This window comes from Ornithodoros turicata, chromosome 2, assembly GCF_037126465.1.
Source record: "Ornithodoros turicata isolate Travis chromosome 2, ASM3712646v1, whole genome shotgun sequence".
Taxonomy (NCBI): Eukaryota; Metazoa; Arthropoda; class Arachnida; order Ixodida; family Argasidae; genus Ornithodoros; species Ornithodoros turicata.
This window is the reverse complement of record NC_088202.1, coordinates 80,458,996-80,486,258: the sequence shown is the minus strand read 5'-3', so window position 1 is coordinate 80,486,258 and position 27,263 is coordinate 80,458,996. Positions and strand designations below refer to the sequence as shown.

Below are 27,263 nucleotides of genomic sequence, written 5' to 3'. Positions count from 1 at the left end.
ACTGACTTGTGTTCTTTGTAGTTGTGGAGTTTTCTGTATGTATTGCTGTATGTATGTATTGCTGTTTGTTTGCTGTACTAATTGTCGTATTCACACTTGTATGCATTACCACGTTATATTAAATTTTCCTCCAACAACATGTACATGTATACGTTAGACTGGCGGGCATAAAGCTTCCGACCGGATTGGATTCCCCCTCCCCCGTGGCCCAAGTTTTTGACATGAGAAGAAAATCGGGACTCGTCTCGTAACTTCCTGAAACCAATCGAAACAACAAATACGCTGTCCTACGCCCTTGGTTGGGTAGACATTAATGAATGCATAGCTACACGCTATTTCACCAAACGATTACATTGCTGTGTTTTGTTGTTGGTTTTAATTCCGTGTTAGCACCGCGAAGCAGCTGTGGCTATCAGTGGCGTATAGATGTGGACAGATGGAGAGAGGACAGCAGGAAGGAGTTGGGGTCAGGGGGGTTAGTATGCCTCCTGGGCAAACTTCAGGGGGAACTGTGCCAATATTCGCCTGGAAAGTCTTCAGAAAACCCCGGGGAAAACCTCAAACAGCACAGCCGGTGGTAGGATTCGAACCCACCACCTCCGGTCTTAAGCACGACCTTGGCTACCACCAACGAGCGGGACGCCTTAACGCACTCGGCCGTGCCACTGGTATATTGCTGATCAATCTGTAGAACGCACACAACAACGGACGAGACTGAACAACACAACGGCCGCTATATACACACAAGCGCACATATCCATCTCCAAATTCCCAACGCATTTTCCCATGGTTAAAAAGACGTAAGCTACACTTGTAAGATTACAAGTGGCGGACCCGTTTCTTTGCCGTACCGTACACGCTAAGCCACGTTTCTTCCCCCGCTTCGGCCAACATCGGGTCATCCAGCTGTTTATTCTTGTTGAATCATTGCTTATTTACATTAATTACCAATGTTTTCGTGATTTGAAGACTTTTTTTTATTATTACTTGCGTGTTAGCATTCGAACCTACGTCCTTCCGCTTTTATGCAGAGACACTCCATATCGATCTCTTCAGAATAGGGGAGACTTGGGAGAGTTGTCACAGTTTTTGCTTCTGATTTTGCTGTGACGAAAGTACGTTCGTCAGGGTGATGAAACCAAAGCTGCATTTTAGTGCGATCTTTTGGTTACACAACGCACATATTAAACTAAAGTTGGCTTCAAAAACAGTGCATAAAGAAAACATTTGCGCGGAGGTCGCGAAGTGTGACAACACGCACCAGTAGCGGTGCAGGTTGTCACACGGGCTGGGGCAGGTTGCTTTAGCTGCATTTTTTCGTAATCTTTATTGTGAAGGTGTACCGAATTGAATACCCATTGGAAGTGCATATGAAAAACAAACTAAACGAGCAGAAAAGAACCTATTATCTTAAGCCTTACATTTACACAATGTACACGTCTGTCCCAGCTGTGCAGGATTCACGGGTACACTGCAAGCTAGGCATTACTGGCTGTAGACCGGCGTTGTAAATGTAAAAAGCGGCACTAAATTATTACACGATCTCTAAGATGTACTAAGAAAGCTACTGAAACACTTTCTCGAGGATATAGTTTGCGCTCTCAGTCGCTCTACCAGTTGAAGTACGCGACAACTTATCCCACCAAATATGGGACAACTGACCCCAACGACACCCACAGTGACTTTACCTCAGCAGCGGACTTTAAGTGTGGAACGCATTCCGCTGAAAATCCGTGAAAAGATTTCCGAAAACTGAATAAACATTACGAACACATGCATTCATTAGAACTTTAGGGCTTTGGGCCCTTCAGAGCTTTAAAGAAATATGATAACCGCGGATCCAACATAAACTATGCACAGTATTGCAACAGAAATAGTTGAAAAAAAAAAAGAGAAAATCACGGCCCTTAAGCCCCGCCTGCTTGATTTTCGCTAAGAAGCGCTCGCGAAATGTGCGTCGTGCGGAGAAAGTGTCCCCGCCTTCATTTATTTGCGTTCTTTGTGATAAGACGGTTCTCTTTTTGTTTCATTTGTGATAATGCGGTTGTCACCAGCATCAGGGTCAAAGCGGGGGGAAAGAAAGGTAAAACAAGAGGCGGGAACATTTCCTCCTCTCCCTGCATCTTCCGTGCGCCCTTCTTTGCGACAATCACGCAGGCGGGGCTAAAGCGGAATTTTTACTAATTTTTTTCGACTATTTCTGTTGGGATACTGTGCATAGTTTTTGTTGGGCCAGTGGTTTTCCGTGGAGGACTTCATATTTCTGTTAAAAAAAAGTGAGGTTCGCTTGGCAATTTTCAAGGTTCAATAGAAAAAATAAATTTCCCTCAATTAAAAATTGTCCAAAGCCTTCCTAAACGGCGGCAAAAGTTTCCAGAAGGTAATTGCCGAAGGTCCCACGATCTTTCGGCGAGTACGTTGCCAGTTAGAATTTATCACTTTAGGTGAAACACCCTGTATATGCACTTAACCAACCGCATATCATGTACGCAGTTGCAGGTGACGCACCCGTCGTTAAACCATTGTCGTCTTTCTCTTCTGCAGGATGTGCAGCTGTGATGATCCGCAGACTGAGCGTTCCACGGTGGGTGCGGAACGGCACCGAACTGCCCGTTGTCCTGGACTGTGAGTATGTGTACAACGAGAACGACCTCAAACTAGTGGTGAAGTGGTACTTCAATGATGGCGCCGAGCCAGTTTACCAGTGGATCCCCGAAATGAAGTCGCGGGAATCGTTCGGTGTGCTACAAGGACGACTGGACCCCTCTTTCTCTGTCAACTCTCGTGATGACTACTCTCAGTATAGAGCTATTCGAATACTGCGGCCCACTATGGAACTTAGTGGGAAGTATACGTGCGTCGTGACGTCACTTGCTGGACAAGACACGCGTCATCAAGACATGACAGTTTACGGTAAGTGCTCTAGCAGACTAAGAGTCCCGTTACGGGTGCAACGGCTATTGACGGAAGGATAATCCTAAGGTTACAAAGGTTATGTACAACATTAGGTTTATATAGAATATTTTGTCTTCCGATTCACCATCCAGAAACAATACCTGAAACCAATGGCGGACACGGATCACTCTTTATTTTATCGATGGGCAGGTGGCTGGATGGGTAAACATCCGTTAACGAAAGGTCCGCTTGCCTGTTTGTTCCGTACCAAGTTATGAACTGCACAAATAAATGTATACTGAAAAAAGAAGAATGTCATAAAGTGGGCAAGGGGGACTCGCCCAACTGTTTACTGTGCGGGACAGTGGAAAACACTGAACATATCATCATGCATTGTCCAAAACCTGCTGCACAAAGAGGCATCTTGAGGCAGACCCTTGGCCATCTCGACAGCAGGGACTTCAGCATAGAGAAAGTCTTAGGCGTATGGGACGCGGCCTTCAATGCTCTTGTCAATTTCATTGTGAAATCTGGACTAGAAACCCTATAGTAGACGGTGCGTGGACATTACTATGATCCTTGATGTGAACGGCACGCTCGGTCCTGCGTGGTCGCGGTCGAGACGCTCGCCCCGGGGAACTTTTGCGGTGCGCTCGCACCTTCTGTGGTGCGATCGTGCAGTTTCTTTTTTTGTGGGGTAGCAGAATTCGCTTGCGTGAATTCAACCTCCCCTTGTTATTTAACCAACCAACCAACAACAACAACAAGAATGTGAAACTGTAGGCAAGGAAATGCGTAGATACGAGGAATGCAACGTGCTGTTTTGTGCCAGAGAAATGAGTTGAGGATTACGTGGACGCTTCCTAGTTTTTGTACAAAGAGTGTCTGTCCTGTTTTCCGTGTTTTGCAAGAAAGCCTAGGAAACAAATTTTCCAATGCGGATTTCTTTCCGCCCCTTTAGCTCCCTCCCTTGAAAACCCGCATAACTACTTTGGTCAGATAGGAACGCCTTCTGCAGACATTTTTTAATTCGGCTTATGGTTTCCCAACAAAAGCACTGCACAATGCGTCTCAAAGTGAGAGTACAGAGTCTAACCACAAAGCAATATCCTAAAGCACAAAGTACTGTCCTTCATTTTGGAATAAAAAAAAAAAACTTTTAAATTTATACTAGGTGTGCTCCAGAACGGACTATTGAATATACCATTTCAACGAAATGCGCATGCGCATTGCACCCGGGGCGCTTATTGACACAGGAAAAAGAGAACTGTTGATAGTGTTTGCTTTTTCGCTGAGCTTGACATGCCAACATTGACGTGTTAACGTTATGCTCGCGGTGTACCCTGCCAAGTATGACAGCACGAACACAGCGGTCCTCCTTGAGGCGAAAAGAATCTACAAGGGCATGTTAGAGAACGAGAGGACCTGTGCTAACAAAAGCGAAAGCTGTAAGGAAACGTATCCCATCCAGCAACATACCTAAAGGCAGCCCTTTCACGCCTTCCGAAAGCAAGTTCTAATAATTGCTAAGTTGTGGCTGTATATGTTGCGAGATAGCTATGATCACGAGCATATATTGAGAAGTTACCCGTCAAAAAGAACTCGTTACAAGTTAAGTTACCGTGTGCAAAACGTAACTAAGTTAATAACGAAGTTCTTCAGCCTGAAATGTAACTCGCAGTTACTGAGTTACTAAAAAAAATAATAAAAGAACGAGTTACTTCCAAGTTCCTTCGGAAAATAGCATTACGCAGGCGCAGCGCGAGTGAGCAGCTGAGTTAGACCTTGAGTTACCTGCGGAGGAGTGCAACACGCTGAGATCGTTTTCGTTTATGTCCAACAATAGACCTCTCCCTGCTTGTAAACAAATGACGTCATAGTGTTCGGCAGCCACACAAATTTGGTAGAATTGAACTACGCTCGAAGCTAGAGGTGAACAAGGTCGCGCCCGAAAGCCACGGTCCTGAGGGGATTACAATGTGGTCCCATAAAGGGACGTGACGCTCGATCCTGCTTTTCTTTCAATGGGAGGCAGCGAACAAGTGCCCGTTCGTGGAACCCAGCCCTCTCCTTCCGATTTGTTTCGGTTTTAGTCTCTCTACCAACGTTATGATGACGTTTCTCTGGTAGAGGTCTATTCGAACGCTTTGCATTTTACTACTTCCTTTGGGCGCACAGTGGTTCAGCTTCATTTCAATGGCAGCGGTTCTTACTTCCTGAATAAAATACTGCCATTGATTGAATATCACGTTTTATGGCAAAAAATGCCATGAAGGAACCGGACAGAAAGCAATAAAATATGTGGACGTGAGTGAAAAGCGAGTTCAAAGTAACTTGGAAGTTAACGTACTAAAAGTTACTTTGGCAAAGTTACCTGAAAAAGGAACGAGTTCCTCTGAACGTTACCACGGCGCAAAAGTACCGAGTTAAGTTACAAGTTACCAAAAAAAGGAACTTAGTTACAGTAACGAGTAACCTCGAACTCTGATCACTAGTGACGAACAGTGGTCGGGATGTGGATGGATTTTGTCCACCTGAGGGTAGTTTAACGCGCACCGAAATCTCGGCGCACTGCATGCCGTATTTAACGTCCCTTGCGAAAGACGGCGTGCCTAAGCAACTTGTACCCTGCCTCCAAGTTGCAGCGGTCCTCGGCCGGGATCGTACGCGGAACCTTGGGATAAGTATAGGCTGACACGCTACCGATTGATCCACCGAGATCGGTAAAGGGAAGTCCTAACGAGAAGGATTGTTTGAAATTAGAAAGTTTTAGGAAACGTTGGGTTTGCAACGTTTCCTTCTCCTATTAAGATTCAAGTTTTTGTAACGTAACGACAGCAAAACATATAGCTTTAGGAGAGCGACGTTGCCTCATGCGTTATGCTCCTTTTGCAGCTGTAGCACACTGCCGTGTATTAAAAGCACAGAGTTAATATAGGAATACTCTAGAGAACGTACTTGGCGCGCCGTCAGTGGGATTCTCCTATCCCCGAGCGTGACCGCCCGGGCGCAGCCATCCGTTGGTCATGGACAGTGTTAGTGGACGAATTTCAGCCCCCTAACTACAGCGGAGCTGCTCCGTTTGTTGCCAACCCTGTGCAGTCACGTGGGATGACAAACGCGGGAATGAGCCGATGGAGGGAACGACGTCCACCGTAGGAAGCGATGCAATCCGTGTAATTGCGTTGAGTACGTACGAATCTTCGGGATACGTGCAGAATTGAGTAGTGCTATTGGAATCACAAGATAAACGTTGTCATATCAAACGTGAATCATATCTTATGTATGAGATTACCTGCGACACCGCCAACCCGACACAGATGAAGACGTTTACAGCCAATGACGTGTTGAAGTGACGTTTGTGTGCTTTGCGAGCGAAATCAATAAATCGTTACCCATCGTAACCAATGTAGGCATGTATTTCCGAAGGCATATATTCATCCAAAGATGAATACACACAGTAAACCGTCATCTTCATGCTGCTCTGCGAACCAACGGGAACCGGAAATGCCAAAAACGGAACCACCCGCCATTCCATGCTCTGGTCTGTCGAGTTTCGTGATAATAAAGTGACGAACGAACGAACGACAGCACACAAGCAAGTGTTGTAGTGGGAAAATATTCACTGCTTATTTGTTTAACAAATACATATTAGATACGCACATAGTACACCGAATCTAGATAGCAAGTTAGCAAGTGATAAATTTACGAAAACGGCGGAACGATGCAGCAACGCCTTCCATGACCAACGGATGGCAGCTCCGTTATAGTCACGCTTTTTTGAGCGAGTCCGACCCCCCTGATTAAAATGGAATCCGGCCATTAGGAGGAGCCTAAAATAGAGGCTTGACCTGTCAATCAAACTTGGGCGCATTTCGTTGGTTGCCATTTTCCATGGGGACCGCCATGACACCAAAATTTGTCAAAAATGGAGGGTGGTGCTTGGAACGGCGAAGCGGAGATTTCGTGACAAAAAGTTTTCACAGACTGCTTTAATTTCGTACTGTGAGTATATATCCTCATCTGCAAGATCAGCTTCAACTTTCGCTCCGTCATCATTATTTACGCGAAAATGAGATGTTTCGCCGCTAACGTTATGCCTAGCTAAGACAGCGATCCCAAGAAAATAGCAAGAAGGACGCCCCTGATACATAAGATTCTGCATGATGTCATTGAATTTTATTTAACCATGCATCTTTGCGCATTTTTGATTCAATCTACGCACGTTACGTGATTTAAAAGTCATACCGGTAGCCGTCTGCTATGAAGAAGCGGTTCTACCGCTCTCCTGGCTCCGCTCGCCAATCACTCTTGCCAGCAACCATTTCTGCAATTCTCAGTCTTCCCCAACATGCATCTCTCTATGCAGATGGCGTTGACAAAAGTGGGTGCAAAATCCGTCGTTTTGGTCTTTCACCATTAATGTAAGTTTCATCCCAATCAGTCCAGTTTCTCCAAATTGGTGCCACCCAGTAAATAAGGGTGAAGTATAAGTACTGGTTGGCCTGCAATAATAGGGAACTGTATTTCGAGCTGTGATTAGATAGATACCTCAAAAAGTGGGTGGAGCCTCAGGTATATGTTGGTCCCTTAATGGCCAGACTCCCTTTTAATACATGGCACTGCCGTAGCATGAATGGCTGTGCCATCTGAGAGCAGAAAAAGCTCTGTGATCGACTAACGTTTTACAACGCTTGCAATATGATTTTCGCGCAGCCTTTTACGTAAACTTATCAGTCCATGTCGGACGTGAACCTCTCGCCCGATATGTCGCTCATTGCCCGAACCTGTGGATATTACCGAGTTTTAGAAGGTCGGGAGGTGTTCACAATAACAGCTCCGAAAGCATGACAATCGACCTCTTTCTTTGAAGCGTGTGACATCACATTGCTAGGCTTGCACGGATTTGATAACTTCTTTTATCGTATCGTTTTCGTAGAGCCCTATTGATCAGAAGGTACAGCAATAGCAAGGTAGTCGTGCCTCATTAGTATGCACCTCGTTAATATGGGCAACTTGAATTATGGACGATTTTTGTGGGGGCCTAACTTTTCAACGCATTTTCGTCTCGTTAATATGGCAAGTCTTTCCTCGGACAATGGATGGTCCAGCAAGGTACAAACCATGTGTAGTTCATGTATTTTCGTCTCGTTATTTCAAGTTTCAAGTTTTGAAGTTTGTTATTGATTTAGTGTAAAACCATGCAAGTCATTTCATGGGAGGTCCCGTTGTTAAAACTAGTTATGTGCGGTATCGGTATGGAGGGAAGGGATCGGAACCGAAACTGAACCCGAACCGAAAACCACTAAAAACCAGTAGTTTTCGCTGAACAGGAACTGAACCGAACCAAAGTATTTTTCCCCGCGTTGATCCGAACCTGAACTGAACCGAAAAAAACATTTAGGCGGTTACCGGTTCGCGAAACGGTTCAGACGTAATATGCGTTGTGAGAGATCGGAACTATACGATTTACACAGCGGATTCAGCCGCGTCGCCAAACAAATTCGAATCCGAAACTGAACAAAACTGAACTGAACAAAACAAAAAAGCGAGGTATTTCCTCCTCGCAGCTATTACGTTCATTCAGTTGTGTTAGTTTTGAGGTGCGGCGGTGCTTGATTTTACCAGCTGAAGTAACAACTATCATCCATCGTAACCCCGTATCGTAACATCGTACGAAATGTAAGTTGAAATTACATTCTAAATGCATGGCGAGTCAAATTTCTGACTCCCGAAGGAGAAAATGTAGAGTCTGACTGCGCATTCGGGAAGGCGCCGTTTGGTCCAACGTGTCTGAGCCAACACTGAGCGTGGCAAGCAATTGTAATGTTAGATGGTACCCCATTCTTAGCGACAAAAATAAGGACACACGGTTAGACGCTGAATAGGAAAGAACAGGTCGCAACTTTCAACCACTTTTACTGGAATGAGCCGAACATTCCAGCTGCTGCTGCTGTTGTTGTTGTTAGATGGTACAACTGAATATATGAATATATGTGGTCAGAAAGGACAAGTTGGACGTGTTTTATTTATTGATCTGTTCCTTTTGGCAGTTGTACGCTTCCTTGTACGCGGTTTTTCTCGTCCAGCAGCCCCAAGTTTTCATCTTGGACTGTGAAAATAACAGTCTGTCCCTGAGCAGGATGTAACATGGCGTATATGATGAGGGAACTGGAGAATACAATATGCTACCGTAATGTTGCACCTGAAATACAGACCTGTAACACGCGGTGTTGCCGTGAACCACCTCTGTGTCAGCAACAACAACAACAACAAAAGTACATTTGCGTAATCGTAAGGATGTGCTTGCTTTAACCCATGGCAATCTGCCCAAAATTCACTTTCCCGGACCAGTTCTAACCGATTTAAACCGGTTCCGATATTTTGCGCAGCTGCGGAGCTGATCCCAAACCGAATCATATGCCTGAGCCTGAACCCGAAGCGAACAGAAAAAAATAACGGTTCCCATCCCTGTTGGAGGGTAAGCCTCTCCCCACGTTCTACAGGACTTTTGAAAGTAGGACGTTCCGTTGCACAAATGGAGCTATGCCTAGAGCCCTGCACGGGCCGACTTTTCTGGGTCCGACCCGGCCCTGGCGCATCGGAAAATGGCCCGACCCAACCCGGGCCTTCATGTTTTGCCCGGCCCGGTGGCCCAGTGAGTAGAGCACGGCCCGGCCCGGTGACTCGGCGAGTAGATCCCGGCCTAGTATTTCGAGCCGTGACGTACGCGCTTCTCAAGCGCGCTTCTCAAACAAATTTATAAGTAAATTTATAAGAGAAGACAAGACCACAGACATACAAGTGCTGGCGGTTTAACACCACAACAGCACGAGACCAAATTAAATCCGAACGCACGCGTGCAAGTTTTTGCGGAGATAGCGGATACTGCCGATAAACTCCTTCTCCCAATCCCTACCCCTCTCACCAAGCTTTGCGAACGTGATTGTGAACAACGAGATTTGACAGAGGCAGACTACACTTAGGGACGACACAACTTGACTTGAGTACTTGAGGCACTCAATGGGTGATGGGAAACGGCGTGCTGGTGCGGTGTAGGGGTAGCATAACTGACCGGAAATCAGAAGACCCAGGTTCGATTCCTGGCGTCAGCTTCTCTTTTCCCTGAGTTGTTGCGTTCGGTGATTGTGAAATACGTGAGGAGTCAGGAGCAATGTGAAGTGGCTTTGAGAATGTTCTAGAGGGTCGAATCATACGCATAATGCAGTGTCCTTTACTTGTCTTTGCAAATGTATGCACAGGAATGACGCAAGCGCGTGATCATATCAACTAATGGATATTAGTTCATAGTTCCACAGTCCTCCATTGTGTGCAGTTAGCTGCGTAACCCGGCCGAGCATGAATCTCGGAAACATGTTTGTCGGCCGGACTCGGCACGACCCGGAGCACCAGCCCGGTCCGGCCCGCGGGTCGGGGGCCCGTGTCTGTGCAGGGCTCTAGCTATGCCCTCTCCTTCACAGCTGTCCACAAGAACTATAAGAGGAAAGGGTGTTATACTTGGGCATGAAGGGTCTGGAAAATCCTGTGTGACGTCATGAGTGTTCCGTATACGTCCACGGGCGATTGACCCTCATGCAAGGAGTTGTGCCTTTGGTTAAACATGGTTCAGACGCTCGGCAGCTTACGAGAACAAGGAAACTCGAAACACTTATTATTAGTAAATCCAACGTCATTCTGCTTATGTTTCAAAATCTTAATGAGATACATAGTACCATATCCAATAGAAATAACTAAACAAGTAATTCATTGTTCTGTACTCTTTTACGATAGACCTTCCGTTTTTCACGTTGAGATACAAGTTCGTATATTGTCCAGTTCGATGTTTTCTTCCTGTTACCGAACGGCAAAGAACTTCGATTGTAGCCTTCCTAAATGGTAGATCAGTCTCCGGGGAACGCCCACACGATAAATGGTTGCTGGTACTTCCGCCTACCTTGTAATGGGTAATCGATATGGTGCAGCTAGGTTTCTTGACATTCTGCGCTTGTATAATGCTTGCGCAATACGTTGCATGAACATTCGCCGAATATACCCGCAAGCGCACGATGCCTGAAGACGTAAAATACAGACAAACTGCTTCTACAGAGCTCATACCAGCGTCATCTATGCAAAATCGCGTTATACTAATTACCGGCGTCGACTTTCCTAACGTATGCCCGGCATCCCTATTTGAGGTGATACTGATAAATCCCGCACTATCTTTCATAAATGCATGGCATTCTGCAATCTTGACGTGCATCAGTAGTATATGAGGCTCTGCCTATGAGATACAGCATCATTACGATCGACCTAGTCCTCCATATCACCTCTGTTAGAAGTGAACTATAGGTGAAAAACAGCCAAGCAAAAGACTGTACGTCTTGGCATAATGATAATATGTCAAGATTGCCAACACTGTTCTTAGATTGATCTGATGGTATAAACAGCATAACCCTGGTGTTAAATAAGTTATAGTTGGATTAGGAATGCTGAGTGCTAGAAACAACATAAAGGTGTCACCGAGGCTTCTGCGCGTTCTGTCCCCCCCCCCCCCCCCATTAAGGTTGCAGCTTCTGAACGCCTGTTATATATTTTTTGTTAGTTTTGCCTACAAGAGTTTTCACCATTGAATTCGGAATCATGGTAGTATGCAATGTAACGAATGTACAATTGAACAAGGAACATTTAGACTAGCAGCTCATTATCATCAAGGTCAAGTCGTTTTTGGAGGTATGATTTTCTGCATTGTCAAATTTATTACTCACAGGTGACTATATGGCGTTTGATGTATACCGTCACTTCTGAAGAATAGTGGTGTGCTCTGTGTACAATCCTAGCAAGCTCATCACCCTGAGAAGCGAAAGTACAGTTTAATTATGGAAATCACTTTTCTTGTCTTGCCTTAGTTCCAACTCTCCTGAGCGCGTCCTAGCACACGTGTTCACAGTTTGTCTTTTATGAAAACATAAAAAGATACAGTACGAAGCGTGAGAAGACAATTGTAGTAGAAATTAGGAAGAAAGTAGCACAAATTGGAGATCTCCCTCTCTACCCTTAAACCGTTGGATGGGTTCGGCTGAAAACTCGAAGAAAGAAGGCAACGAGGCAGTCAGCTCGAGAACAAAAACGCAACTAACTTTATTTACCGGCAAACCGGGGAAAAGCGGGAAAGCATGAGAGGAGAAAAGACATTGCTCTGGGTCGGCTGAGGTTACGGCCGAGGACGAGCGTCGCCGTAGCTCACAGCGGGTTTCCTTGAAAGGGAGCGTCCACTCAACATGCATGGTTTTTTTGCCATCTGCACTTGTTTTCTCAACACAATTTTTTTCGACTGCCACGAGAAACTGGATTATAGTATTATTTTGTGCCAGCGCTAGTTGCCTCGTTTCCTCGAGTAATACAAACTCTGATGGATAAGTTAGAAACTACAAGCTCATAAAAACTCTCGTGATCATATCGGTTTTTACTTCTGAGAGGAAAGCCACAGCACAATCGCCTTAATGCATGCTGAACGCTCTGCCCTAATTCAAGACGAATGCTCAGCCAGTACTTTTCAAGTGATTGTTGATTGGTCTAGTGTACTCAGTGGGCCCGCGTCAGTGCATTTAGTGTTGACCCTAATCAGTTGGAATGTTACTGGCGAGATGTTCCGGGCCTTCCGAAATCCTGGGTTCCGTTGTTTGCAATTATAGGCACTTCTGACGCAGTCCGTTTTTCCAATCTCTAACAAAGGCCCGCGGAATTCGAAGGGGAAAAAATCTCATAAAAGAGTGCCCGCACGCTTCGATAATAGTGCTCTCAAGCCCGCCGTGAATGAACAATGGTGCGGTTCGAATCTGAACACGCTTGGTATAACTTTCTGCGTCCTATAGTAGCACGAACGGACAGACGCACTGTAATTAGTGCTGCCCTCCAATCCGTTAGAAAATTCCTGTGTAATTCATGTCCCCACGAAACACCACATGTGTAGGCGTGAAGTGTAGTATGGTACCCCCAGCCCAGGTTTTGGCGAAACAGATGTCGAAATTATTCGCAATAACTTCCGACATGAGCCGAGCAGCATGCGTGCTATGCCTACGAGCGGTTTGCTAATAAGCATACCACTGCATTATTTGGGTTATTGCGCCGCGTCAAAAACTTTCAGGGATCAATACGGTTCTATCTTCGCCCAGAAAACGTGCGAACAGAGTAGAGCAACGAACATCAATCTTTTAATGTTCCAGGCGCACGCATACACTATGCACGAGTCGTGCGGATCTGCTAGGTCGCCGTAGTCTTCCCACACACGAACATACCACTTTCCCCCTTAATAAAATTCCATCATTTAGCCCTTCTATAGTCATCAGTGATGTACCTGTTGAGAACCTTGCGAGCATGTATGGTTACCTCTGGTTGATGCTTAGCCCTCGGCAGCGGGGGGACCCTTTTATTCAGTTATGCTGCAGTTCAGCGAGTTCTCGTTCCTTACCACCACGTCTTGGCTGCTAGTTGCAGAGGGTGAATCTATGGACTGCTGAACGTGAATCGGGGAGCAGCTGTCTTGTCGTGGCTCGTGCGGCGTCGACAGAACACCCCCTTCTTTGTAGAGTTCGTTCGGTGGCTTTCAGTTCTGAACTCTTCTGTGGGGTCCCAAGTCTTTGGTTCAGTCAGTTGGTAAGTCAGTGTCATGACACCTTGGTCTTCAGCATGAAACGTGCTTCGTGGCACTGTCCGCAGCAGCCGCAAATGGTTAGCATGTGTAAATCTCACTTGCGATCCTATATATTTACTAGACACGTAGCACTGACTTGCTCTACAATCCCTTCCTGCTACGATTCAGCTTCGCCTCTCGTCATCTTCACGTAGATGTTCTCGCTAACACAGAAGGACCCTGCTGACCCTCTTTTGCGGTTACGATGGTAAGTATCCCTTTTCTGACGGTCCGCCATGTCACCTTGCGAAAGTAAGTTTGAATAGGGACAATATGGTCCGAGGCGAACGCTTTGCTGTCACCACCGAATTTGGTGTGTTTCTGTAGGACAATAAGAAGTCATTTAAGCGCTCTTGCACTGAGCGCTTTACTCCCTTCATGCTGTCGTCCAGCACATGCCTGAAGAGCGTTGTCTTGGTGGTCCTTAGTCTTTCCACAGCTCCATTAGACGCAACGTGGTACGGTAGCGATTTAGAATGCCAGATTCCTCGCTGTCGCAGAAAGTCTTGAAACCCCCTTCAGCTGTAAACTGGGCCCCATTGTCGGTCACTAACTCTTCCGCGTGGGTGTGGGCTGCAAAGAGAGTGTCCGGCCTCTGCATTGTACTTGTAGGGGTTGTCGTGTACATGCAGAAGACCTGAATCCATTTTGAGTAGGCGTGGACCAACATAGCAAGTTCATGCCATCTTTGAGAACATAGTCTGCGTGAACACGTTGCCACACTCTTGTTTCGTGTACGGCCATGACTGTAACAGACGAGCAGCCATCGCCAGTGAGACACTTTGGCAGATACTACAGCTCCGTACAGTGTTCTCGATGACATTGTCGATACCACGAAGCCACCAACCATATGAACGCGCCAACATCTTCATCCGATCCATACCTGGATACGCTTCGTGTAACAACAACAGTACGTCAAGTTGAAAGATCTTCGGAACAATGGCCCTGTAACCCACGTCAAACACTCCTGCTCCACTGATAGCTGCGCACAAAAAATGCTTGCTTGTCTTCGGGGTACTTACGTGGCCATTCCGTTAGCGCACGCTTGACAAGCCCCATGAGAGGCAAGTCTTGTTTTGTAACTTGACTTGCCGCTTGTACAGCAGTGAGTGGCATTGCCCCGAACACAGCCTAGACAGTTTGGCTCATGTTGCTTCTCTTCTACCGAAAGAGGTAGGCGCGACAATGCAACCGCAACATCCATGTTCCTATACTTGAGGTGCCACTGATATGCAGCGAGCGTCATCGCCCATCTCTGTAACCTGGCTGGCTCAGGTCTGTCGTGCCCTAGAGGACCCAGAAGAGGCTGATGGTCAGTGTAAATTAAGGCTGAAATGGCGTCCATACAAGTAACGGTGAACACGTCGCAATCCAAAATCAGTGCAAGTGCCTTCTCTCCTTGCGTGTAGTTCCGTCTGCGAGGTCGTCTGCATGGCGTTCGACTGGCGACTTCCGCTAGGCTCTTGGGTGGAGCGAGACTGTTTTTCGTGATGAATTTCCTCCCTCCGTGACGAATTTTTTCTCTGTAGCGGAGTCGCGTGCTCACTACGGACCCACCAATCGAGTTCGCTATAACCTTCACTTGGTTTCAGCTGTATGCTGTCATGAGGAATAGCCGTTCGACGCTCAATATGTCTCGTACTAGTACCAAATAATCAATACAAGTTAGTTAAGTACGTACCATCCTCGTGTCGCAACTATATTACACCACTGGTCAATTCCACCAGTGGTCACCACTGGTCAATTCCCCTATTTTTGACGCGGATATCTCGATGATAACTTGTAAAGCAATAGATGCGATATGGCCTATTTCAGAGGTGCGATTCCTAACCAGTTGTGTCATCCCACCGGCATCCACTCGACATTCTTCGACACATCCACATTTTTCTCGAAGAATCCCATCCCTTCGTAGACATGAAGCGCGAATGTACTCCATGTGATAGCGGTCTTCGCATTAGCAACGTTTCAGATATAGCTATTTTCTATAAAGGATATGAGAGCAGCTTTTGCACATGTCCTTGGCCAAGGTTGAAGCCACGACGTCTTATCAGGGTGTCCCACAAGACGAGGCCAAAACTTTCGGAATCACTTTTGCTCAACGCAAATATTGACGCAAGCTGCCTTATAAGCCGCACGCGAGCAGAATTGGGCGCCTGCACGAGCAGTATCCGATTTAAAGACGTTGACTCGAATACAGTGAATAACCTTTAAAAATCTAAATAGGCGTGGTGGTGATTAGTTATCTCAAAGTCGTGTACGTCTGTTGGGAGAGAAATAAGCCCGAGATTTGAGGATGTGCCCCATAAATAGTGTCAGATGCCCACTATTTCGAGATCTGATTTCAATCGTTTCAGATATAGCTGTACGGTTACTAAGTCCACAACTAAACTGAAATTCGAATTGACAGGAAGGCCACTACTGCCCCCTTAATGAACAATAAGAACAAATATATAGCATGACAATATCATAGCATGTATAATCGATTAAACTACTCCACCCTATCCCATTGCACGTCAGTTCATATGAGTGATATGTAGATTTAATGTAAGGTATCGTTTATTCACATCAGTCACGACGAAATCGCGAAAGGCATTTTGCGCAGCTTGTTGACAATTTTTCTTTTCTTTTTTTGCAAGACGTGGTCCAATGCCGGGAGTGGCAGTCAGTCTGAGCAAGGTCTGGCGAGCGCGATTGGTGAGAGGGAATTTCCGAGTCTAGCTATTGTAGTTTGAGCAGCAGTTTTTTGCGCGACATGTGCCCGATGATCGTCTGACAAAAGGATAGGCCTGTCTCTACTATAGACTATCGGCTGCTTAATCGCAAACACTCCCATCATTTCGTCCAATTGGTTGCTGTAGACATCCGCTGCAATGGACTGACCAGGTCTCATTAAGATAGAGGATAATGCCAGTGCTGGGACAACCAGACAGACACCATTAGAGTTCTTTTTTTGTTTGTGTGTGTGTGTGTATGTGTGTCTGAATATTTGGTTTCGGAGTGTGTTTGCTCACTTCATCTTTATCCAACCACTCTGCCAAACGCTTGCTATGTTTGTTAAGGATCCATTTTTCAACACATGTAACAATACGGTGTAGAAATGTTTAATTTTTATGTCGTGCCCGCAAAGAAAGGCAAGCTTTGACAGAATTTCTCTTCTGACGGTCGTTGAATTCATGGGGAATCATCCGCTATCCAGCTTCTTCGCCACGCGAATTAGTTTCAGACGGTCCAATATTATTGGAATAATAATGTCAAATCTTGCTGCGAATTCACGCATATACGCTAAGATGTATCCGTTTCCACTACATCTTTCAACTCTCATCATTATTCACCTTGATCTCAGACCTCCCACGTGGCTCATTTTCAAGATTACACTCGCCAGAATAGAACCTCTCAAAGTATCGACGTACGGTGCTTTCATTAGCCACATTCTCGCCAAATTAATTCGTTGGTATTTCGTGCCGTCTGCACTTCATTGGTTCCACAACGGAACTCGTATTCGAGAATAACACGAACTTTTGTGTTATCCGTAGTTTCACAGAAATTGATCTCAGAAAGAGAATTCCGAATACAATCACAAGCTATGCGTGCGTTCGAAAGGGTGAGGATGTACCTTCCAATAAACAAAAAATACAAATAACTGTCAAAGTGAAATGACTGATAAATCGTCTGTGAAACTTACTACATAAGCAAATCGGACATTCGATATTTAATGACCACACATATACAGATATTGCTCCAGGTATCGCTTTGAATTGTTCCAATGTCTAATGGCTTTAGGCATAGACATTGTTTCCCTAGGTTTTCCTCAGACGCTTTAAGCCAAATGCCGGTACAGTTCCATATGAAGTCGCCCCAGGACGCACGATCCCCCTGCGATAGTCGTGGCGTTGCGAGCCTAAGCCTGGCAGATTAGGGCAAGCAGTTCCATCGCCACCGCCACCTAGTGTATTGTTTGCAAGCACAGGGGTGACACAAACCCGCCATTGTTGTAACTACCCTCAAGCGGGTGCTTTTGGCAAGACTGCCATCTTGTCCTGTTCGCACGTCATAGAAAACGTCACTTTGAGGTCATGTGACTTTGTTTACGTGTCGTTTTGCCGCTTATCGACATATTTTCACCGTCATAACACGAAGAGATGACCATATTTTGCCAGCGTAAGCTATGCGGTGCTTCTTCCGCAACATGGTAGCCCATTTCACCTCAGTTTACGTACATCGCATCGGCTCAGTAAGTCTTAACGCGCGGTCGTCATCACATCTTTGGAAGCAGTCAACAATACAAGTCTTTATGTGTAAAACTGCGCGTTTTACTGCGGGATTATCGAATAAAAATAATTCCCGTTATCGAAAAACATCCAAAACGTCGTCCAGAACTACAACCGCATTGTTTACAAACGGTTTGACCGCCGATCACGGGCGCCGCCATCTTTAAGGTCACGTGTGCGTTGACGTTTGCTGTGACTTGCGACCAGGACCTGTCCAGAATGCATTGCGTTCGCCCAGCACGCTTTCGTCTACGGAGCAATACATTGGATGCCGCCCCTGTGTTGGCAAGTCATGAGTGACAGCACAGGTGACTCATCTGGTGTCGAAAGTACAGAGTAAAGGAGACGTTCAGCCGCAGTCGGCGTAAAAGCGGAGTGGAATGAATAGGGAATCTGCATGATATGGCGGAATAAAAGCGTGGGATCTACTGTGTGGAGTAGTGACTTGGTAAAACGTCAGATATGCAGGCAAGCTAGTGGATAAACTACATTGTAAATAGGCCTGAGCACTGGGCAAACGCTGAAGACAACACGACCCGTCTTTGAGACGTCTTGTCGTGCTGTCTTCAACGTTCGCCCAATGCTTAGGCTTATTTAGCACGACGTAGTGACCTCTCCGTGATGTCGTGACACCATTTTTGGGCAGCCAAGGGTTTGACACCATTTCCGAAAGAAGTCCGTCTGTCACCTCTTGGCAAACTGTCTCTTGACAAACTGCCACATACGTATGATAACTTCCGTCATTACGTTACGAGACAGCCACGATTGTGAGTAACACCACGGTTGCCAACCGGTAGATCAAGTTCAATCACTCACCTGAGGGTTATTGCATGTGCGGGAAAATTCTATCACACGGCGCACCCTATTTAAAGAGACGGTCGCATTCGTTCCAGTCGATTTAGAAACTCTGGTCTCATTTTATTTCCCGTTGGCCACTGACCAATATCGAATCCCACGCGAAATAGTGGCGCAGTTTGCCTGCGATTCGATGAAATCCACAACAAGAACAGATGTTACATATTACAACACAACTTACTCGTCGCGCAGAACATACATGCACCTTAGAATGCCCTTCCCAAGAACTAATTTTGGTATATATAGATTTAGTTATTGCGGACCAAAAGCATGGAATGAATTACCAAACGAGCTTCGGCAATTAAATAACTTTTTCTTATTTAGAAAGCGACTACGAGCACATTTAACTGGGCATTAATACACCGCTATTATTGTCACTGTTTTACTGCTTGATACTGTTGTCGCTAGTGATGCACGTCATTTAGTATTATTAAGGCTAGTCATTTTACTTTAGGTGTTAGCATTGTAGTTGAGATAACTATTACTGATGCTGTTAACTTGTCGTACATCTATTATTTACCTGTGGTTTCATTTTATTACACTTGTGCTGATAGGCTGACCCACAAGACATGTAACATAGTTTTCATATTGTTTGCTCACACGGGACTACATAACAGGCTGCGGCCTCGTAGTCCCACATTTCATCAGTGTACGAGCAATGTGTCAGTAAATAAATAATAATAAAAAAATAAATAATATGCCGGATGTTGAGAGTATGCTGAAATTCGCTTTCTGAAAAAAAAAAAAAGAAGAAGAACATGTGAAAACGTCATCACATCACCAATTCAGAGCACGGCCTGCGCAAAATAGATGCCGCGGCAGTGTCTAGACGACGCCTTTCTTCTCTGAGCGAGGCCCTCTCACTCGTCCTGTCAGGGAGTGACGTCACGTTGACGTCACGTGATCTCGTAGTCGCCGGAGTCTCCGCCGCTGCGGTAGCAGCGCTGATCTTTAAAATTCGTTTATCTAATATCTAAGCACTTTTCGGACGAAACAATTAGCCAAGATTGTAGGCCGATGTCGAACATTGTGGTGGCTGCTTCATGCATGGGTTTCTGGACGCGATCATCTGTCGCGGAGGACTACGCCCCTCAGCAAACTGGTCGTTATTGTATCAATGCCACCAACTCACTCGCGTCCTCATTCGGTTTGGAACCCACAACCTCGCGATCCGTACGTGGAGACGTTACCAACTAACCCATCGAGCCTCGCCCAGACGACACCTACTCGAGCTGCGGTGCACAGACTTTTCTATGGCCACTCTGCTCGGCCCAGTGCGACATCACACACAGCGGTCCGTGGCCAAAGCAGTTGTGACTTTCTTGACCGATTCAGGTCTTACGGACAGCCTGTGAACTCCAGTCGTGCAATCTCATTCTTCAGTGGCCCACTCTCACCCTCAGCACATTAACCTCATGCTTTTCTTTTAAAGTCATCTCCTTCTGTAATCCATGTCATCCTTTTTTCACCGTTCGTTAGTTTATCCTTTATTTCGGCCTTGGCCTGTCTGACCTTTCCCCCTGTCCTTTATCTTTAATAAACATATCCACATATCCCCCCTTTATTTCCTAATTCTCTTCTTTTCCTTTTTATTTATGTTATTACTTCATTTATTTTTAGTTTTTCTTTGCGGAATAGCAAGCCGACGTCCCGTTTGGCTGACCTTTCCCGATTTTTTTTTTTTTGCTTTGGTCTAATAAATATACCCCCCCCCCCCCCACCGAGGCTTTTTCTTTTATCCACCGGTAAAACCGCCTCTGTTACCGTGGTGTGTGTAATGTGTTGAATCAATTTCTTGCTTTTAGGCTACTAGTTAGAAAACTAAGCTCAGATATCCATATTCTCTAAACTGGCTATATGGGTCATTTAAGGCTTCGTATCATTAACGCTTAGGGTTCGCTAATAAAGCGGATTTATTATCTGAATTTGACGTTTGACACAAGGCGTTATGAGACAACGTCTGTTTCCAGTTTTGCTGATGTTTTGCGCATAGTAGGTCATGTTACGCCTGATATATTATTTACGATACATCTACCATGAAAAAGCAGTATACTGATAGCAATACCTCGTCTCGTTAGCTTTATACACAATTAACTTACATAATAGCCTCGCGCATCATCTCTTACTAATTAGCCATAGAGGATTTAACTCTGACAGCCATTAACGAAACTTCTTTAATTATGTACCGTCTTCACCATGAGGTTTCGTCGATAAGAGCTTTTAGACTTCTATTCCCTTCTGATTACCGGATTGTCCCTACATGTACTTACTTATTCAGCATGTCACTGCGTACGGGCATTCGCCCAGGTTGAGTTTGTTCAGCTGCTTCTTCAGCTTCCGATCGTCTTCTTGGGTGTCACGGGTGGGCAGACTACTCAATGCACTGGCGGTTGAACATCTGTGTTCAACAGTTTGTGGTTCCTTGGACAACGCACCGTGTCGTTTAGCATGGGAAAAGAGGGAAGGGGATAACGTCTAGTCGTTCATTAAAGGGAATGAGTCCACCTTTCTTCCCATCGTCCACCTTCTCATGCGTTGCGCTCATAACCATGCATTAGAAGCACCGGTTGAGGCTCCAGTGGAAAGCCAATACGTATATACGAGGAAACAGCAAGCCGAAGCTCAATGGTTACTTGGTATTTTTTTACAAACTAAGCACATTATTATCCGAGCTTCGGTCACCCGCCAATTTTGTGCTGTTGCAGTAATGCAATTAATACACAAAGATCTCGGTTTCAAGCAGACCATGCCTGTAATAAAAAAAAAAGAAAAAAAAAAGAAAAGACAGTCATACTACTTCATCCATATGTCGATTTGATCCGTCTAGTTGAGAACAAATTTGTCGTTTATAAAGCTACAGGAAAGTAATAACCGAAACATATTATCTTTGAAGCAAATTACAATCGCAACAGCCCACTTGTGAATCTGGATACGCGAAGGTCTTTACAAAAGTGGTATCCGGCTGCGTTGCCTTAAGGCGGAGATAATTGACTGGACACCTCAACAGCTCACATTATCTGCAGAAAAACGTAATAGACGCGCTGGTATCTTTTTTAAATTCCGTGTTAGCGCCGCGAAGCAACTGTGGCTATGAGCGGCGTACAGACGTGGACAGATGGAGAGAGGACAGCCGGAAGGAGCGGGGGACAGCGGGGCTAGTATGCGTCCTGGGCCGACTTGAGGAGAACTGTGCAGACATTCGTCAGGAAAGTCTTCGGAAAACCCAGGGAAAGCCTCAGACAGCACAACCGGTGACAGGATTCGAACCCGTGTCACCTCCCAGTCTCGGCGCGGCTGGAATTTCCAGAAGGGTTGCGCTATCCTGATTTACGAAATACGAATAGTGTTGCTTTTTACCTTTTTCAATGCGTGCAAAATAAGTATGTTGGATTAATCATTGGCAAAATTAAAATTTTAATTCCTGCAAAATATCAAAATGCGTGTCTTGTTGAAATAATATTTTTTTTTACATTCCGTTACGTTAAGAAAACTGTTGATTTCATGTTTAGGGCAATCATTACGGAAGGTTTTTACAAAATGAAATAGATAGCTGTTATGCTGAAAATGAAAATGCTTCTCTATAAAACAAAAACATTTATCCTTCCTTATTTCGCTCTCGGTATCCAGCGTATGGATGCGCGTGCCAAGAAACCGGGAGACAGTCATATAACCGCCGTGTTTTATTTAGTTTTAATTAGTGATAATGCTGACCATCTGATGATAGTACAAGCATGACAACAAGTGAAATCCAAAGAAAATTAAACAAGATACGATGGGTGTTCAATAAGTGGTAAGCCTAACATAGAGGCAGGACCTCTAGAACCAAGAACACTTTTTTCTCTCTCTCCACTCAGCCCTATACCCCTACCCCCACCCAACCGTCAAAAGACTTCACACATCGCCTTCCAAGTTCTCTGATTTCTAAAGAGAATAAACTTCTATCGCGCCCCTGGGGGGACATATTATGCCATAGATATATTTAATAATTGCAAAAAAAAAAAAAAAAGAAGAAGAAGAAGAAGAGGGAAAGGTTGGCCGCACTAGAAATAAAAGCACCCGGAAATAGCGTGCAACTCCGCTTTGAGCTCATCTCCGTCGATAAGTCGCTGTCGTCGCATCTTCAAATGCCGAAACAGCAAGAATTCATTCACGCTGATCAAGGTTAATGTTACTGTGGGTAACCTGACGTTCCCCCACACAGGATGTGTGTACATAGATGTGGTGACCTCTGTGCTTCAGTTTGGAGAAGCCCGTTCAAATGTCGCTCAGAGGCATTGAAACAAATGTGAACTACGACTCTCTTTCGCATTAACGTACACTGGAATGACACGCGAAAGATACATACAGGCACGTACGTGCAGGGGTATGCACCCAAGTCTATGCACCTGAATGCACTGACCAAGTACTGACTATGTCTCATCTGGCACGACCTTGAACAATAAACGTTTTATAAGGTTTACTGGCAACAGCTTCGGTATATTACCGAAATTTGAGCTGGTAACGGAAACGAAATGATCGGCTTGCATTGAATGCAGGTAATGGCTTTCACTCTTATGCGATGATGTTTGATACTGCACGCTATTTACTTTTTTTTTTGTTGTTGTTGTTGTTGTTGACGAGACGCTCTACTTCCTGTTAACACATGGCCACAGGAGGGCATGGGATGCACATTATGGGATCTTCAGTATGCAAACGTCGCTCGTCCCAATCCACACAACGGATGATGCAAACACATGCAAAGAAGGATGTTCACAACGGATTCCACGACATCGTACGAGTACGCGAACCTACGATTTTTCGTTTCACCGTGGCATGGCAGTATTGTTTACTACCGATAGGATGCGCCTGTGAACGTGACCTTCGAAGGAGGTCCGGTTGCACCCCTCTAGAGGTGCTCAACTCAAAATTTCAGCTGGACAGTCTACACGTAGAAGACATGTTTCGACACATTTCTTAAAATCCTGGGCGATGTATGAATCTCACCGACGCGAAATTACTTGCGTGCGAAAATGCAAGCTTCGTATCCGTTCTTCTTATCGTATGCTAGAAATTGAATTACTCGAAACTGTTACAACGTTCTCCGTCGCGAGTGCTTCAACAGTAGGTTTGCAGTATTCACCTCAAATCCCAATGTCTGTTTTTAAATCCCGGGGTTTCCGGACGTGAAAAAAACAGCCGGGATCAAGGGATTTCCGGATTCGGGATATCCCGGATCCCAATACTAGTCACGTACTGTAATTTGTATCGTGATGCAGGAGAGGTCCTACGAGACCGGGTGAACAACATTTCTGAGGCCCTGTTCACGTTGGCATGAGTGTTAGGTCCCGGTGGTCTAATATCATTCAGCGCCGTCAAGCATTGTTTTCATTCCTGAACCTTGTAAGGGACACTCGCCTTCTCTTCACGCTTGAGCTGAACTCAAATCATGATATGACGTTTCTGCCTTGTGCAATGACATTACCTGGTCATGAGGAGTTCGTGCGGTGACTGTTGGGCTATAGTGCTATGTGACGCGGCGTGCAAACCTTTATGCTATCCCAATGACTTTGGAGTATTATTAACCCATCACCTTATCATTTCATATCCCATGCTGACCAGTGTGTCCAGCAGCACTTCGGAAAAAAGATGCTGACAGAGCTAAAAGGGGCAATCCACTCGCATCTCCATAACAGCCGTTCGATTACCGGAAACAATAATGGAAACTGAATTAAAAGTGAAAGGCTGGTATCGGAAACGAAGAACGGAAACAGAAATATTGCAGTAAGGAAAGAGGAAAAGGTCACCAAAATACAGCCGATGTCGTCGAGCTCACACTCACAAGTGCACGCAACGCGTATGGATCATACTTCGTGCGTTTAGACTCTACTGAACTGAAACAACATCATCGTCAGCATCATCTTTTTCTTTTTTTAGCTTCGTGGCTTCTGTTAAATGTCTGGCTCCATCCAGTATTTTGACAAGGGGTTACGATTCGTGCACTGCTCAAGAAGCTTTCTTAATTATTTTTCGATACTCAGCATGCATGGACATCAATATCTCACACTTACCTCGCACCGTATCAACGCAACCTGACAGGGCTTAGCTGTAGTTATAGACACCTGGGGATACTTGAAGGAGCAAATTTACATAATCTCGTGTTGATGCCCCTCAGATCTACAGACAATCGCAGCCTGCGACACGACGGCATTTGCTCTCTTACCGTTTCTCATGTCGAATCATATTCGCACGTGAAGCGGAAACTGAGCGTGCAGCATACATTCCTCAAGCAACACATTCAAAAGTAACTAAGCAATCACACAATTAGCCTCAGAGCTCAGAGCAGCTGAGTCGGAGATGTTTGCATCGGATTCGCCCCAGAGCCTTAATGCCTCGATCCATCAACAGTCATTAGTCGTAATTATGAAAGGCACTAATGAAGACGCCGTGTTCACCGCCTCCCTTTACTCCCCTCACCTCGTCAAATGTCCACACCCGCTCACTCACACTGCGCGGCTGCTGCTGTGACAGTTGGGAGACCTTCCAAGTTTGATTGGTTATCGCCATAAGCGGTAGCAAATGGCATGCGCGACAAGTTGACTGGTTTAAAACGACATCGCATTCCCTCAAACTTTATAATAACCGCGCTGTCGGATGAGCGTCGGTAAAGGGATTACAGCTAACGAAGTGCAGTACAGGACATAGCCCTTCGGAATTGCGGAGCACAGAGAGCAAAACAGAACACGTAAGTCAGGATCAGCATGAATATTTTAAGAGTGACAACTGAGTGCAGTGCTGAGTACCTCTTCGACAGTTTAATCCCGTCATCTGTCATGTTTATACACTAGCCAGACGGAAACATTGAAGTAGAAGGCGGTAAACAAAACAGAAAATTTTAAAAAATCAATTCACTGGCCGACGACTATGGCGTACCCCCCCCCCCCCTCCCCATGATCATATTTGTCTCGCGAATCAACGTCTTAAAGAAGAAGAAGAAGAAAAAGTGGACGGAGTGAAACTTACCGCCCAAGTTGAGCAGGCAGACCTGACTCGTTTTCTTGTTGAACGTTATTGAGTTATGCGGAGTGTCATAAACTTAATCTCACTTGAACGAAAACAGACAAACCTACGAAGTGTAGGACTCCCCTGCCTTTCATAAATGTCAAATCATTGGTGCTCTAGGTCGTACAGAACGGCCGTAACCGATCGAATTAGAGGCGGACAAAATTCTTCGCTCTTTTCATCCATCCCATTATCTTCTTCGCGACGGTATAGCGGTACCTGTTCGTTGTAACGCTTCGACGCTGTTGGTCCTCTGCAGTTCTACGAATGCAGAGGAACACTCGCTATCCAGACTGAACGAGGATTACTGACAGCACACAGATTCTGCGACCAAAATAAATCGAGCACGCGAGTCGTGGCCTTCATGAATAAAATCGCCGAACATTACACTCCTTTATCCGCAAACATTTATACTGTCAAAATAATAACGACCGAACGGGAATCACTGGAGCCGAAATTATTCAACGGCCGCCTTATCTCGCACGAAACATATCTACATACTCGTCAGGGATGACTGAAGAGCGCCAATATCTCTGGCCAGCAGCAGCAGCAGCAGCAGCAGCAGAAGAAATCCTGCAGGCAGATCGCATCTTGCGTGCCGGAGACTGCGCTATTTGTCACTCCCGCACCATCAGCGAATTCTTCTTGCCGCAATTTTGGCCAAAGCATCCACCATGAAATTGGAATGTCAGTCGGATTTTCAGAGTAACTAGGTTTCTCTTTGACACGAGGCAATCGTACTTTTTCTGCCCCCTATTTTCCATTCTTTCTCTCTCTCTTTTCTTTTTCTCTCTCTCTCTCTCGATCTTCCATCGGAATATGTGGGTGTTCGGTGCTGCGGCTTGTTTTTCCTTTCGTAGTGGTGGTACTTTGATGGTATTATGCACTTCTATGATGCCGAAAGCAATGCAGTGAGAGAGAGTTTTAAATTGAGTTGGGCCTCTTCTCTTTGCAAGACTAAGCTCATTGCAGCTGTTCAGCCGACATGGGACGTAGAGCCAATTACCCGCTCGTGTGGAAGCTCTGAGGTTGGAGATTGGCAAAAGAAAATTTGTTGCCGTTGGCCCACTGTCTGTCGTATATACTGCCCTGCCAGTATTTACATCCGTATTGAATGGAGTTCTATCGGTGAAAATAGGTTTTGATTTTAGCTTGAAACTTGTACTTTAAGTTTAGCTCGGATAGATCAGCTTTTTTGTCAGAACCCGAGGTTAGCAGATTAACTGGTCGTGACGTAAAGCCGCGGATTATTCATCATCATCACTAACTCGTTCATCGCCAGTGCTTCGTGTTTAATAGACTAAACCCGTTAAAAAGCCTAAAACCAGTACATTAACTCAATGCGCACCGTGATTCTGCACTATAAGCTTTACTAATGCATTGAAGGTACATCAATTTTTCCAAAGAGCTGCAACAACGCAGCGCGGCTATAGTGCCGGTACGTATACTCATTAGAGAAAAGAGATATTCATCAGAAGAGATATTACCCTCCAACAAACACGACAGTTTTCTATACG

The 27,263-nt window shown here is 45.4% G+C and overlaps 1 protein-coding gene across 1 annotated transcript in view; it reads left to right on the top strand.

Moving 5' to 3' along the window:
- Positions 1 to 27,263, top strand: part of LOC135383758 (uncharacterized) — a 153,885-nt gene that overhangs the window by 90,144 nt on the left and 36,478 nt on the right. Inside the window, exon 2 of the mRNA XM_064613092.1 lies at positions 2,545 to 2,913. Coding sequence (XP_064469162.1) covers positions 2,545 to 2,913 — 369 coding nt within the window. The remainder of the gene's footprint in view (positions 1 to 2,544; positions 2,914 to 27,263) is intronic.